Source organism: Acromyrmex echinatior, chromosome 3 (assembly GCF_024713525.1).
Source record: "Acromyrmex echinatior isolate Ae372 chromosome 3, ASM2471352v2, whole genome shotgun sequence".
Taxonomy (NCBI): Eukaryota; Metazoa; Arthropoda; class Insecta; order Hymenoptera; family Formicidae; genus Acromyrmex; species Acromyrmex echinatior.
Genome location: NC_141854.1, coordinates 8,479,672 through 8,493,523, shown reverse-complemented (window position 1 = coordinate 8,493,523; position 13,852 = coordinate 8,479,672). Strand labels below are relative to the sequence as shown.

At 29.2% G+C, this 13,852-nt stretch overlaps 3 protein-coding genes across 4 annotated transcripts in view; all 3 read right to left on the bottom strand.

Annotated features, from left to right (window-relative positions):
- Positions 1–1,941, bottom strand: part of LOC105146385 (neuronal calcium sensor 2) — a 138,598-nt gene extending 136,657 nt beyond the window's left edge. Inside the window, exon 1 of the mRNA XM_087404499.1 lies at positions 1,895–1,941. The gene's annotated coding sequence lies outside the window, so the exon portion shown is untranslated. The remainder of the gene's footprint in view (positions 1–1,894) is intronic.
- Positions 1–13,852, bottom strand: part of Nca (neurocalcin homolog) — a 207,558-nt gene that overhangs the window by 153,661 nt on the left and 40,045 nt on the right. The window lies entirely within an intron of this gene.
- Positions 1,574–13,852, bottom strand: part of LOC105146384 (uncharacterized) — a 51,702-nt gene continuing 39,423 nt past the window's right edge. The window contains exon 2 of the mRNA XM_011056591.2: positions 1,574–1,940. Coding sequence (XP_011054893.2) covers positions 1,832–1,940 — 109 coding nt within the window. The 3' untranslated portion in view covers positions 1,574–1,831. The remainder of the gene's footprint in view (positions 1,941–13,852) is intronic.

Here is a 13,852-nt window from a genome sequence, read left to right as displayed (position 1 = left end):
CAATATCAAGTAGAGTAGAGAGAGTTTAGAGAGAGTTAAGTATTCATATCTAAGGATATATGATTTAGATCTATTTAGACTTAAGAGGAAATTAAATTGAAATTGTTACGTATTATGATATGTGTTTAATTATAACGTATATTTATAAATTTTAACAGATCGCTAAATCTATATATCTATATATCTTTACTAATCTCCTAAATCTGATATATTTTTGCAAGTTTAAGCTTAAAATAATTTACAATCTACTACAAAAAAAGTATAAAATATTGAAATATTATGTAAAATGTTATGTAAAATATACATAAAAATTTAAAAAATATTCCTTTTTATAAATGCCTTTGCATAGTTTATATCCAACCACACTAGACGCATTAATTAAAGAGATTATGGAATATTAAGTCTTAATTGCTTTAAAAGAGGTCAAACACAGCCTCACTGCAGGCATTGTACAAAGTTTTTAGAAAGTTTTGGGAATAGTGCGCGTCGGGAGACATTTTATGGCTTCTTTTTTATAATTTTTCACTATCTTATCAACGCCCACTTTTTATATTAGTTAGAAAAGTAAGAAATGAAAAAGTGCAAAGTTTCTTCTAAATTCGTTAACACAAGATTTATTACTAACATCATTTATTATCCATGTCAAAAATTGCAAGATAAAAAAAATATTCAAGTTATTTTAATTAAGAATCGAGTAATTTTGTTTAAAAAAATTTTCTATGATTATTGACTTATTTATTAATCTTAACTCGTAATTTGATATTTATAATATTAGCAATTGCTGTGACAAACCGCAAAAAGTGAATCAAAAAGATTTAATAAATTTGTTAGCTATAACAAAGTCTGTGCATAATAAGAATAATCTTACGTTATTAGTATATTGTTTAGCGTAACATAAAGATGAATCCACAAAAAATTTTTTGTTATTAAAATCGAAAAATAGGAAATATTAATAAATATATTAATCAATTTATCAATATTCAGCATATTATTCATTCTGCAATACGCGTTGTTTTATTGCAAATAAAAAAATTTACTGATGGCAACAATGTTTTAAGATAATATTGTTTATTAAAAGCATTATAAACATTTCTGTAATATTACAGACACAAATTTTATTATTCAAATTGTTTTATCCACGTCAAATAATATCTTATTTAAGTTATTTTTAATCATTTTTATATATATAGATATATATTTTATATGTCGCCACTGCTCTTCTTCAATATATCGTTAATTTAACTAAAACAATAGAATTAAACAATTTAATTCAACAAGAAAATGTATTAAATGTCACTCAAATTTAATTTATTATTTATTGACTACATACGCTATTTAGATTGAATCGCAGAAATGAATTAATTTATATTTTGAGACACATATGGAAGTTAAAAATAATAAAATGTTATTTAACTCAAGGGATTGAGCTATGATTGTTCCTTTGATATTACAATATATAAAAGTAGCGATGAATCCAATTAACTATCTGTTCAATAAATTACATCTATTCAATTTTATTATTATTTAAAAAAAATGATATATTGACCCCAATTCATGGTCAATTAGCTAAATATTTCCAAAATGTCGCGCTCATTGCTACGTGCAGCACGTTCATTCATCATTACGTTGATTGCGAACAAAATATGGAAGCATTTTATTTTTACAGAACACGTCGCTATGAGTGTTGACGAAACGGCATTTCAAAACGCTCGTCAAAGTACGATGCTACCCGACATGAGGCCAGAAACCGTCGACCGCGCGAAACGCGTTGCAAAAGTTGTAACACGCCGACACGGCGACTATTGCGGAAATAGGTTACTGAAAATTTCATTCAACGTCGCCGCGGCGACGGCGCGCGCGACCAACATTTCGAAAAATTCAATTCGAGTCTTACCTTGCTTGACATCTCGCAGCACAGTGGCCGACACCACGTCATTCTCCTGAAACAAACAAGTGAGTGTTTTATGAAGGAAACGTTGCAATATTGATTCTTTGGCGAGAAACAAATCTCTGCCTTACAATTTCGCAACAAGAAAATATTTCGCAAAAAGAAAATATGATCCCTTTTTTACTCTTTTTCTCTTTTTCTGTTTTTTTTTTCCTAGGATGCATAGATATATTTTACGAATTATAATTATATAACAGTAAAAAAAGTGATGAAAATTTGATAACATAATGTCGGAATAAAAAAATTATCAATGAAAAAATTTAGTAAAGTAGCGATATTATCAAATTATTCAATTTGGACAGTACGAAAAATTTAAAATATATTTTTAAAATTTTTTTCTCGTTACTAAAAATTAATAATAAATTCCTAATTCATAATTTTTTCGATATTACAAATGTGTATACGTAGCCAAAGACGCAACTTGTGATAGTAAGATTAGATTTAGTCATCAAATCTACTCGCTCTGCCTTTTACGGTAACATGATTTAAATGAAAATTTCATCAGCGAGTGACCCAAGTGACCACATCGAAGCTTCTGTATATATAGTATATATTGCCTAACTAAAGCAAATTTAATTGCGTGCTCGCAAAAAGATGGCCACTAGTGATACTATAGTTATATCTTTTAGAAACCTATTTAACTAACTCATATTAATTTTGAAAGAAATGATTTATCAATATCTATATTAGTAAAATTTTAATTCAAGATTTAATGTAAAAGTTGAATATGGTAATCTACCATCATATTTTCACTCAAAGCAAGTCCTCATCAAATTCGACAGAAAACTATTATATCATGTATGGATTTTCCGGTATATCCCGTGTAATATTAATGAGTGACGAGGAACTCCCTGAAATTCAACGCAAAATGTACTCTGTCGTGCGAATAATTAAATAGATAAATCAAAGATTACCATACGGTTATATCCTAAATTTTGCCGCATAGTACAGCATCGCATTGTATTCTTGGAAATGCAAAATCGTTTTCGGTATTCCCAAAAGCGACCACTACATTGTTTCCAGCACATTATCCCACATTTATGCGCGTTTTGTGGTTATCAGCAAATCGGTTACTCATTATTTACCTATTTATCATGCCATTGTAAAATCGAAACACTATCACAATTATCACACTTATTATAACATGCGTGTGGTAAGGTTTATGTATACGTATATCACAAAAATAATTTGTATCATTAAAACAGAATGAACTGTCTCACAAAGTAGTTTTATAAAAATATTAATCTCTTAACACATTTAGAGAAAAAAGTCGTATATCTAGAAATTTGAAGACAAATTGTGTCTCAATTACATACATTATAAAGTTGTAATAAGAGAACAATAAATAAGTTATATGAATTTAAAAAAATATATTAGGTGTTGGAATTAATTCGTAGCGTTTTTAATGAAAGAATGTTATTTATTTCACATGAGCATTAAAAAATACATTAATGAAAGTACTTCCCATCACTTGTAAAACGCTACGAATTAATTCCAACACCTAATAGTAATATTTACTACAAATTGTTAATATTACTATATTTTCTTAATTTATTTATTATTCTTATTACAACTTTATAATACATAATTGAGATGTTATTTGCCTTTAAATTCCCAATAATAAAGTATGTATAATCAGGAATTATATTTTAGGAATTATCCTTAAATATTTTAAAAAATATTAGTCTCACCTTAAGATTTTTTTTATCTTCAACTAGGAATTATTCTGTTTTATTCTGAAACTGTATTTAGAATTCGATAAGAATGACAAATTTTGTTTTAGGTATCACAATATGAATGAATAATGTCTTTCTATCTTCAAATTTCTCGCGAAATATCTCAGATCAATATTGTACGTAGCACCATGATATTTTAAAATCAGATTACCGATTAATGCGTATGTCAAAAGGTCACTCTAAAATGTAATACGAACAACTCTTCGCTTTTACATGCTGCAGGAGCAACTATAGTGACGCACGATGAATGAGCAAAATGCACGAGCAATAAAGGGATAAATCCATTTAAAATCTAATCCAATATCTTTCTTTCCACAGGCATTCGTGTTTCCTAGTTATTTAAAAACCGCGGAGATCCATTTCATCGTATAGTTCGCAGCGTCACGGAAATCTCCACAGTTTCACATTGTCAATGCGGCAAACTCATTATACTCTCCTCTATGTATGGTAAAAGAACACATATGACGGGAACATAAGATATAATTTATGCTCGAATATTTCTATATTCCTACCTCAAGAGAATTAAGTTTTATTAGACAAACAACACTTGTGTTGTTTGTTCAATTTAACAATCTAACAGATCTTAACTCTTTCTCACGCTACACGTAAAGTCATATTAAATATTCTTAAATCTCAAGAGACCCTTATACGCCCTTCTTTGTTTTAAAACCTTGTAACTTAGGTATTAATCGAAATTTTTACATCACGATTGGCTTAAAGTGACTGAATTACTTAAGAATAAAAAAGCTTTCTTCAAAAATTTAGTCAGCTATGAAATGGAATATTTGGAAAAAATATAGGGTAACTCCGGCAAATTCGCTGCGTTGAGATTTACGCCGCAGAAAAAATAGAAAAAGTGGGAGTAATTTTTCCGCAACTATTCTATTAGGTGTTGGAATTAATTCGTAGCGTTTTACAAGTGATGGGAAGTACTTTCATTAATGTATTTTTTAATGCTCATGTGAAATAAATAACATTCTTTCATTAAAAAACGCTACGAATTAATTCCAACACCTAATACTTACATGCCTTTATGTTATATTAGTATTGTAATTTCAGTTTCTTACTATTAATATTAATGAAATTATTGTAAGTTGAATCGATATTTGTCAAATAATAAGTAATAAGTAACGCCATCATAAATTAAAGTCTACATAAAATGATTACTGTAGGGCATGTAAAAAACTTAGTGATTATTTCGTAATATATACGTGTAGTGGAATAGTAAAGCATGTTGTATAGTAAAATACAAATGCTTTGTTTTCGTATTCTTTGTTTAGTGTGTTGTCTTGTATATCCCACCTGTTTGGGACATGCATTTTTAGCGAACGGGATTTATGCCCAAAGCATACAAAATGCGCAGATTGAATTCAGTGCACTAAATGCAATAAAATAAACGCATTATATGAAATATATACCTCATGTTATAACACTTGTAATATATGTAAGAAGATTGTAATTATTATTTATTATTTCATATTTATCATTTCTATTCCTTAATAAAACTTTATAAACACATTTTATAAGTTATATCATTTTACGTCTTATTTATATGCATTATTTATAAATTTTTCATGAGCCGTACATATCCCCCCCCCCTCCTCCTATGAATACATATCCTACTCCTATGAGATATACAGCAAAAATTCAAGGTTTCAAAAAGTTTATTTTTTAATATGAAAAATAAATATTCGGATTTCTAATATTTTTTTTATAGTAGTAGATAGTACAAAGTTTTTACTGATACATTCGTTTACTTTAAATATAATAATAATACTTAATAAATTATATAATAATACTTAATAAATTAAATTTTTGATAGATGCGGCGTATATACCGGAATTATCCTACTATACAAAAGTTGGAAGTGGAGAAATAAGTGATTTTCTCTCTCTCTCCTTCTCCCTCATTTTACTGAAGTATTCAATTAATAAATAATTTCGTTTATTTTTTTACACAGAATAAATCAATGTTATAATTATTATAAATCACTTAAATAATAATTATACCGATGTATTCTACTAAAAAAGAAATTAACTGTAACAATTAATAACATTGTCAATTTCTGAACAAAATGGATGAATCCAAAAGCAAAAATATGGAAATTTTGGATTGATCCATTGATTGATATCTGGAAACGTGTTTGAATCTTCGTGTATTATATAATATTTCGAAAAAATCTAAAAGTTAAATTTAAAACGACATTTTTTAATACTTTTTAATATAATTTAATAATAAACATATTTATAATTGGATAACTTTATATATAAAAGTTAAAATCATTTACTCATGGAAAAAAAACGTTAATTTTCTCCTATACTTCAGTATCGGATACCTAATGTTCTAAAGTATTTCAAGTACAGTAGAATGCGATTTCACTACTGATCATCGTTACTCCGAATAAATGGATGCAAAATGTTGAAGTGCCTTAGCACTCCTTTGTATTTCGTGAGAGATAGAACAGCAGATTTATACGTCGGCAAAATAAATCGCATAGTATTCGTCAGTACGTAGCGTTCTCGTTAATTTTATTCTCACGTAGAATAGCAATGCAATTCGTGAGTTTATACTATGTTTGATAATTGCACAAATATGAAATAACTTTGTAAAGAAAAATTATTAACTTGAACATTAACTGCTTCGGTTATTTTGTTGCAACTTTCAATTATTTGTTATCCTGTAAAATTTTTGAATTTGAATACTATAGAACATCTATTGCAAATCCTTTAATGACAAAAGGGAGGGGGGGATCAATATTATACACACTTTATCTATACATCTACGAGCAAACACACTGACACAGTGTCCGCCAATAACAGGACTGAGCACCAATAATTATTACCAGCGATGCATTACCGAGGAATTAATGGCCAAAAGCAATATTACGCCATTTAGTCAATATTTATTCTTAATGGTCGCATGGTCATGTACACAAATGCGATCTTAATTTGCACTGATTGAATGCAATTCATAATGCTATATAAAATTCTTTTTAATGATATTATATAAATAATAAATATTATAAAAGTTAATATTTCGTTACACACAAATTTACTAATAATATTTATATTGCATATTCAATAATCATGAAAACAAAATTAAATCATTAAAATAAAAACATTATAATTCAAAGATGATATTTAATATAATCTATTAGGTGTTGGAATTAATTCGTAGCGTTTTTTAATGAAAGAATGTTATTTATTTCACATGAGCATTAAAAAATACATTAATGAAAGTACTTCCCATCACTTGTAAAACGCTACGAATTAATTCCAACACCTAATATAATATTAAAATTTTTCTTGTCTATTGTTGTAAAAAATAATTTCAGCTTTGAGAAATCAATGTAGGCTACGTGATAATCATCTCATCAACGATTAAAAGAGAAAACAAAATAAGACATAAATAATCTTCACATGTTAGTTCACGTTATAATAAATGAATTAATTTTATCATCTTTCCAAGAAGAGATATAGCGAGGAATAATAGCATAGATCAGAATGCGACAATTTTCACAAAACGTACAACTATTTGGAGAGCGGAAGGTCCGACAGTCGGGAAATTTGTAGATTCCACAATCTAACGATAACCGACCAACAGGTCTCCCGTTTTCCCCGACTGTACCTTCATCCGAGACTCGAGGATGACCTCGTATAAATCGCGGTATGGCAAATGGAACTTCCGGAGAAACGCGCGAGGAACGTCGCCGACTACGGCCGAAGGAAGGCGACCTTTGTGTGAGTAGACCGGCTGACTTGTGTCATAGATTACTACTCATCTCTCAATGCTCTATTTCACAAGATATCTCCACGAGACAGTTTATTATGTCCATGCCTCAACATTCGTCCAAAGACACATTCCATACATTTATCGGCGAAATTTGTAAAGTAGTGAAATTCACTAGTTAAATTAGTGAAAACATCACTTGCGACAATTAGAACATCAGAGAAATATAATCGATCGATATTAACTATTCGAGCCGATATTAACATATGGAAAAAACGATTTTGCTGAAATATTTAAAAATTTTGTTTAATTCAGATCTGAAAATAATTTTATTAGATTTAATTTACGTTATAAAAATCTCAAGTATGATAAGCTGTTAAATCTATAGTGTCAAATTTAACTTAACGTGAGTCTCCACTACTCCTGCTCAATCATATCGTTATTTTATACTAAAACAATGGTTATATTTACAGACAATATACAGTCAATTTGACATTAAACTTATTTTGGTAAAAAAATAACGATATGTTTAGTAGAAGCAGTGGCGACTCACGTTAGGTAAAATTTAACACTATAGATTTAACAGTGCATAGCCGCAAAAAATTTTGACATATTTAACAATTAGTTTGAAAGTCCTATATAATTATCTTAATAGTCCTACATAATTATCTTAATCCAACAAAATTATTTTCAGATCTGTAAAAGTCTAACTAAATTTTTAGTTACTTCAGCAAAACCATTCTTGTCATGAATATATCTTTCGAGAATGTAGGAAAACTAATTGATTAAAAAAGTAAAAAAAAAGAAGAGAAAATACATTTTAGTTCTTTTTCATATTCTTCTTTATTAATTCATATTCATAAAAAGAATAATATGAATAATAGTATCTAATCTATAATATGAATAATAGTATCTGATAGATAGCATTCAAAATTTTATGTATTAGCTATATTCTATGCATTCAAAAATCTATGTATTAGCATTTCAGAAAATTCGATTCATAGAACTTTAAAATCATATTCAAGTTACAAGTCGATCTCTAAGTTTGTCAGCTTGACAATCTTCTATATTTTCTCTGTCGCAATGTTCCATTTCCTAAGATGACTCGCGTAATTTTGATGAATTTTAAGCAAATAGCAGTTCAGCGAAAGACCGATAAACGGATATGGTATCTTCTTTCATTCTTCTCCATCCAATTCGTTCATAAGATGTCGACAGTTTATATCAACGAAAGTCTGACGAAAGTACTTACTTCGAAATATATCTCGCGATATATTTTCGAAACGAGAAGAGAGAAGTTTCGGTTTTCCTTGCACGTCCGCGATTTCATTCTTCCTTCGCCATTTTTCCATCGCTCAAGATCGTAAAACAGAAACGAGCATTCCTGGCGAGTTTTATGCGAATAATTAAAGTTCAAGCGAGATCATTCGCGGTTTTATCGGCACTTTCACCTTTGTTTTATACGAACATAGCAAGATTTAGTAGTAGTGGAAATTCAGGATAAAAACTGATAATTTTAATCTGGCGATGACATAGTTACAAATATCGTTGTTGATTCAAGGAGCAGATTTTCCTTAAAGCAAGAGCAAATTTTGCGTCTCTAAAATCTATTTTACTTTTTATAAAAGTTACTAGGATAATAATTATTTAAAATATTTAAAGAATATTATCGACATTATTCATAATGTAAGAGATAATTATAATTTAATTTAAGAAATGCTTTAAATATTAAGTGGTTTTTACAACTATAAAAATTGAAATTTCAAATAAGAATTGATTGATTATTCGAATAAAGGCATTCGCTAGAATTCTATGCCATTGATCATAAAATTTTAGTTCAATGTTACATAAATAATAGATACAAACATATCTTTTTCATTTTATGTACTTACAATTTATTTCAAAATATAGAACTTCAAAATTTAGAAAATATGAGAATGAATTAAAATTTTGATAAAGATAAATAAAACTTTCAGAAATTAATTGCATGATAGGAGAGAAGATTATGTGGTAAACTATGAAGATGGCAGATGAACCACGAAACGTAGCTGCGCAAATGGTGGTCAAGTTTAAATTAGCTTCGTTAATTAAGCTTGAAATTCGATTTCGACGTTGTAGCGAAGCCGGACACGGCCAGTGACAAACTGTCTTTCGTTCGACGATAATTGGTTAATTATAAATATAAATGATAAGTAATTTATTTCGGGATTCGGTTATTCACTCTCAAGTTCTGTCATGTTAAATGGTGATTCAAAATTATTATTTTGCACGTAGAATTAATTTGCTCGAATCTGAATCTCGACTAGCCCAATATTATTGCTGAATTTCTCGTCCTTGCTCGATATCTCATCCCGTAAGGAAGAAAGGGGGAACCGGACAAACTACGAGAATTCTAGTTGAACTAGTATTATCTAAAGTTTGGTCACGCTTTTAATCGGACTGATCTCATACCTTCAAAGTAAGACCCATTGAACGCACGGTGCATACATGAAGTGACGCGAGTGACAGTTTTCATAACGTGAATTTATTTCTAGAATTATTTCAAAAGTGCGCATTTGAATGCTTTTTATTGCAAAGCTACATGCGATGTGAAATTTTTAAATATGATAAAAAAATATAAAATAAATTTAGTATAAAACTTTCATTTTAATACTATTTTGCGTAAAATTTTTCCATCGTTTTGGACTAAAGTATAATATTTGAATTACCATAAGAAATCCAAGTTACATCGCTTAATCAAATTAATAATTCCAATGAAATTATTCACGGAAAAGTTAAATTAACGATCAAATTATTACGATTACCTCAAGCGAGGAATACTTATTCTTTTGAAGTTTGATTCAACTGATAGTAATTTTCTAGTTTTGGATATAATTTTGAAAAAAAATCATGCTTATTATTGGTTATATAACAGAGAGATAAGATATTAAAAGTTTATAACTATTTCTTATCAAGTACAAGAGAATACTTTTAATAAACATTTTATAGTTATGCGAACAATATTGACAATCAACTTATTTCTTTTTCGCCTCTATCATAATGTCTCACAAAACAAAGAAATATCCAACTTCATTTAATTTTATTCTATTGTCTTTTATTACTTTTTATATCAAAAATTTTATGAAGAGTATGTTAAGAGGTATTTGCATTAACTGTCTTCAAGCGTTTATGTTAACTGCGCATAAATGCGGTACAATTGCCACGTGTAGAAGACAAGTAGTTAAATGACAACGCAGTGTCCCTGTCGTAACACCTTGAGGACAAGTTAGCATGGATCTCCATAGTTCCGGATTAGATCTGGCTTAAATCTAGGTTATAGGTATTACAGCTTTGACTTCGGTCTATGTGAATTCGCAACTGGGTCGAGAGAAATGACAAGAAGTTCCGTTAGCTTCTGTTGAAATAATTTCTCGCAAAAATAACTACTTCAATAATAAATTAATCTATATAAACTGCTATATAAATAAATCAAATAAGTAAGAAAAAGGTCAATATGGCCGACATTTAGGGTTCAACTACTTAATTAATTACTTTCTCATAAAAATGATTACTTTCCATAATTTGATAATCTTGTTTTACATTTTCGGATTCACACGGTTTATTTGTCTTGATATCTAATAATATGTAAATTCTAAAAAAGACTACTTTCTACAATTATCTAATATTTAATAATTATCTAATTTCCATATTCGTACGGTCTTATCTAGCTTTAAGATTCTATCGTTATTCGCTATTTTTTAAATATAATATGTTAACAAGTCATACAGAGGTATCATTTCATTGAAAAATATAAAAAATATAAAAACATATAAAATACGAGAAAGCAAGAATGTAAATTTAATATTAGCATATGCGCGTAATGTTGGTAACAGCTTGGCATATTTGCAATTCCGGAAATAAATTTGCAACATAATAAACGTTGTTAGCACATAAAAGGTCAGAAGAATTTATCTTTCAATTGTATATTTATTTATTTTTATTTGCATCCGTATATATTATATCCGAATCCATTTATGCATTCAGGAGAATTTTTATTATACGTCTATCTCACGATGCAATCTGTAAATAATCTATAAATTTTATCTATTGTTATGTATTATATGTATTATACATATAACATATTATTCTATTTTTGCACGAGATATCGTTGAAATGGATATTCTAATGTTAGCATTTAAATTTAAGACAATCTTCAAGATATCTTAACAATTATCTTAAACGTTAGTAATAATTAGATCTGTATTTCAATACAGGAATCATTAATATAGCAATTTAAATATTATATTCGTCGCATGTTCCGATTTTACGAAGACGTAATTACCAGATCGTGGTGGCTTATTGGATTTAAATTCCTTCATTTATATGTTAATCATGGAGAATCTCAACGTGATGTCAAGTGAGCAGCTTCTCAACGTTCTCGGGTCTCGAAGATCCAAACATCTCTATCGATACGAACACTTACATTTATTGTTACAATTAATCTATAAAAGTTCCACGCGAATATTCAACCGGATGGAGCTTGTGTGAGAAATTAATGCAGTTCGGTTTGTGAAAGGCGCACGTTCCGTGAAAACTCGGCTTGAAAAACACGTTTTAAAGACGCCCACTCGGGTCAGTCGCGCCGATAAAACGTCAGCTCGTAATTTTCCAGTCATTTTGTCCCGAATACCAAAGTCCGTTGAAAACAAGTAATTCGCTAATTTTCAGATTTCAGTTCAGAGTCAAGCATAAATTTTAGGTCGACTAAATTCTGTCACGCGTCCAAATTAATTCTTAGTCTTAAATTGTAATTAATACCAGTTTAATTAACAAATTGTTATTTTGTAGTAATTAAAACAAACTGTGTGGTCATAAAAGAATAAACTACTACATTTCCCATGCTTCTTACGTGTTCTATATTAACTTCGAATAAATTCTCATTCACATGTACACGGATAATAAAAATATGAGCTCGTTAATCCTATTAAGATCCATGTTCCAATTAGATATTGTTTAATCCTATTATCTACGACTGTATAACTACACATAAATAAAATAAAAATAGAAGTAAAAATGCACTTTATATAAGAAATACAATTTAGCGAGAAAACTATTTCTTTTGATTATGTTATTTTTGTTTTAACAAAATTATGTTATCACACACATAATTATAATTGGATTAAATTATATAACTTACAGAATGTCACAATATGTACAATATATAAAAATTGATATGATGAAAAAGAAAAATATTTACTTTCTCTTTTTCAATATATCATGCTTCAGAAACAATACATAAAAAAAAACCAATTTTGCTGAAGTCTAGAAATATAACTATCAATACAGATCTAACAATAATTTTGTTGCGCGCGCGCGCGCGCGCGTGTGTGTGTGTGTGTGGACTATCAAAATAATATATAAGACTTAAGAATAATGAATAATACTGCAGAAAGTTTTGACAATTTAGAAACCAGCTTGAATGTTCTAAATAATTTTTTTAATGATCACAAAATTATTATTTTCATTATAACTGTTTAAATAAATTTTAAAATATTTTAACAAAACCGTTCTTTCCATGTATAAATTTTGAACGATATATTGGGTTTATCTATGTTCCTTCAACTCCATACTTTTAAAAATTTTTGTTGCAAAAAAATTCTTTCAAACACAAATACAATCAATGTGTACCAAAATAAACATTTCGAAAAAGAGATGGAAAACAGAGAAGAAGTTAATTCAATTTTTCAATTTTGCTCTCCGCAGCAATGTGGGTTAACCACTGACTCGTAACTGGTCCGAGTAAAGATCGTTCCATGTTGTACAGAGCAAGGCTAAACCACGTTATTTTTACCCGGGGGTGCACACGCAAGAGTCAAGAGGACGAGAAGGTGGAGAAGGCGCGTCGTAATCGAGTGAAACGTCAAACGGGGGAGGGCCCTAATTTCACGGCGATAACCGGGACGACGTGACCGTACGCACGGGAATCAAGTAAATTGCCATGAAATAAATCCCCGTTGGAAGTGTCCCAGCGCGGGGTCTAGGATTTATTACAGGCCACACCATCCTCTTTACTCGATTTTCCTGCCGATATGAGCGCGTCAAGAGCAGGAAACACACCGGCTATGTCCCGATTGTGCGCATCAAGAAAATAAATTGCTCGGCTATGGCAGATACGTCAGGAAATATCTCGCGCTCGTGAGCGATCGACTTCCTACGGGTAAGTCCGGGAAATAAAATGTTTCTGTGACACACGCAATAAACATTAAACAAATTTTTAACATAGATAACTGTTTGTTGTTAAATCTATTTCTCTTACTTTCCACATAAGATTTATGACATTATAGATTTAAAAAATACGTACTTACTTAAGGTTGTCTATAAATTCAATCAAATATTTGACACAAAGTAAAATATTAGATATAAAAAATGTGTTTCACTTACTCGTAGAGATAACATGAAA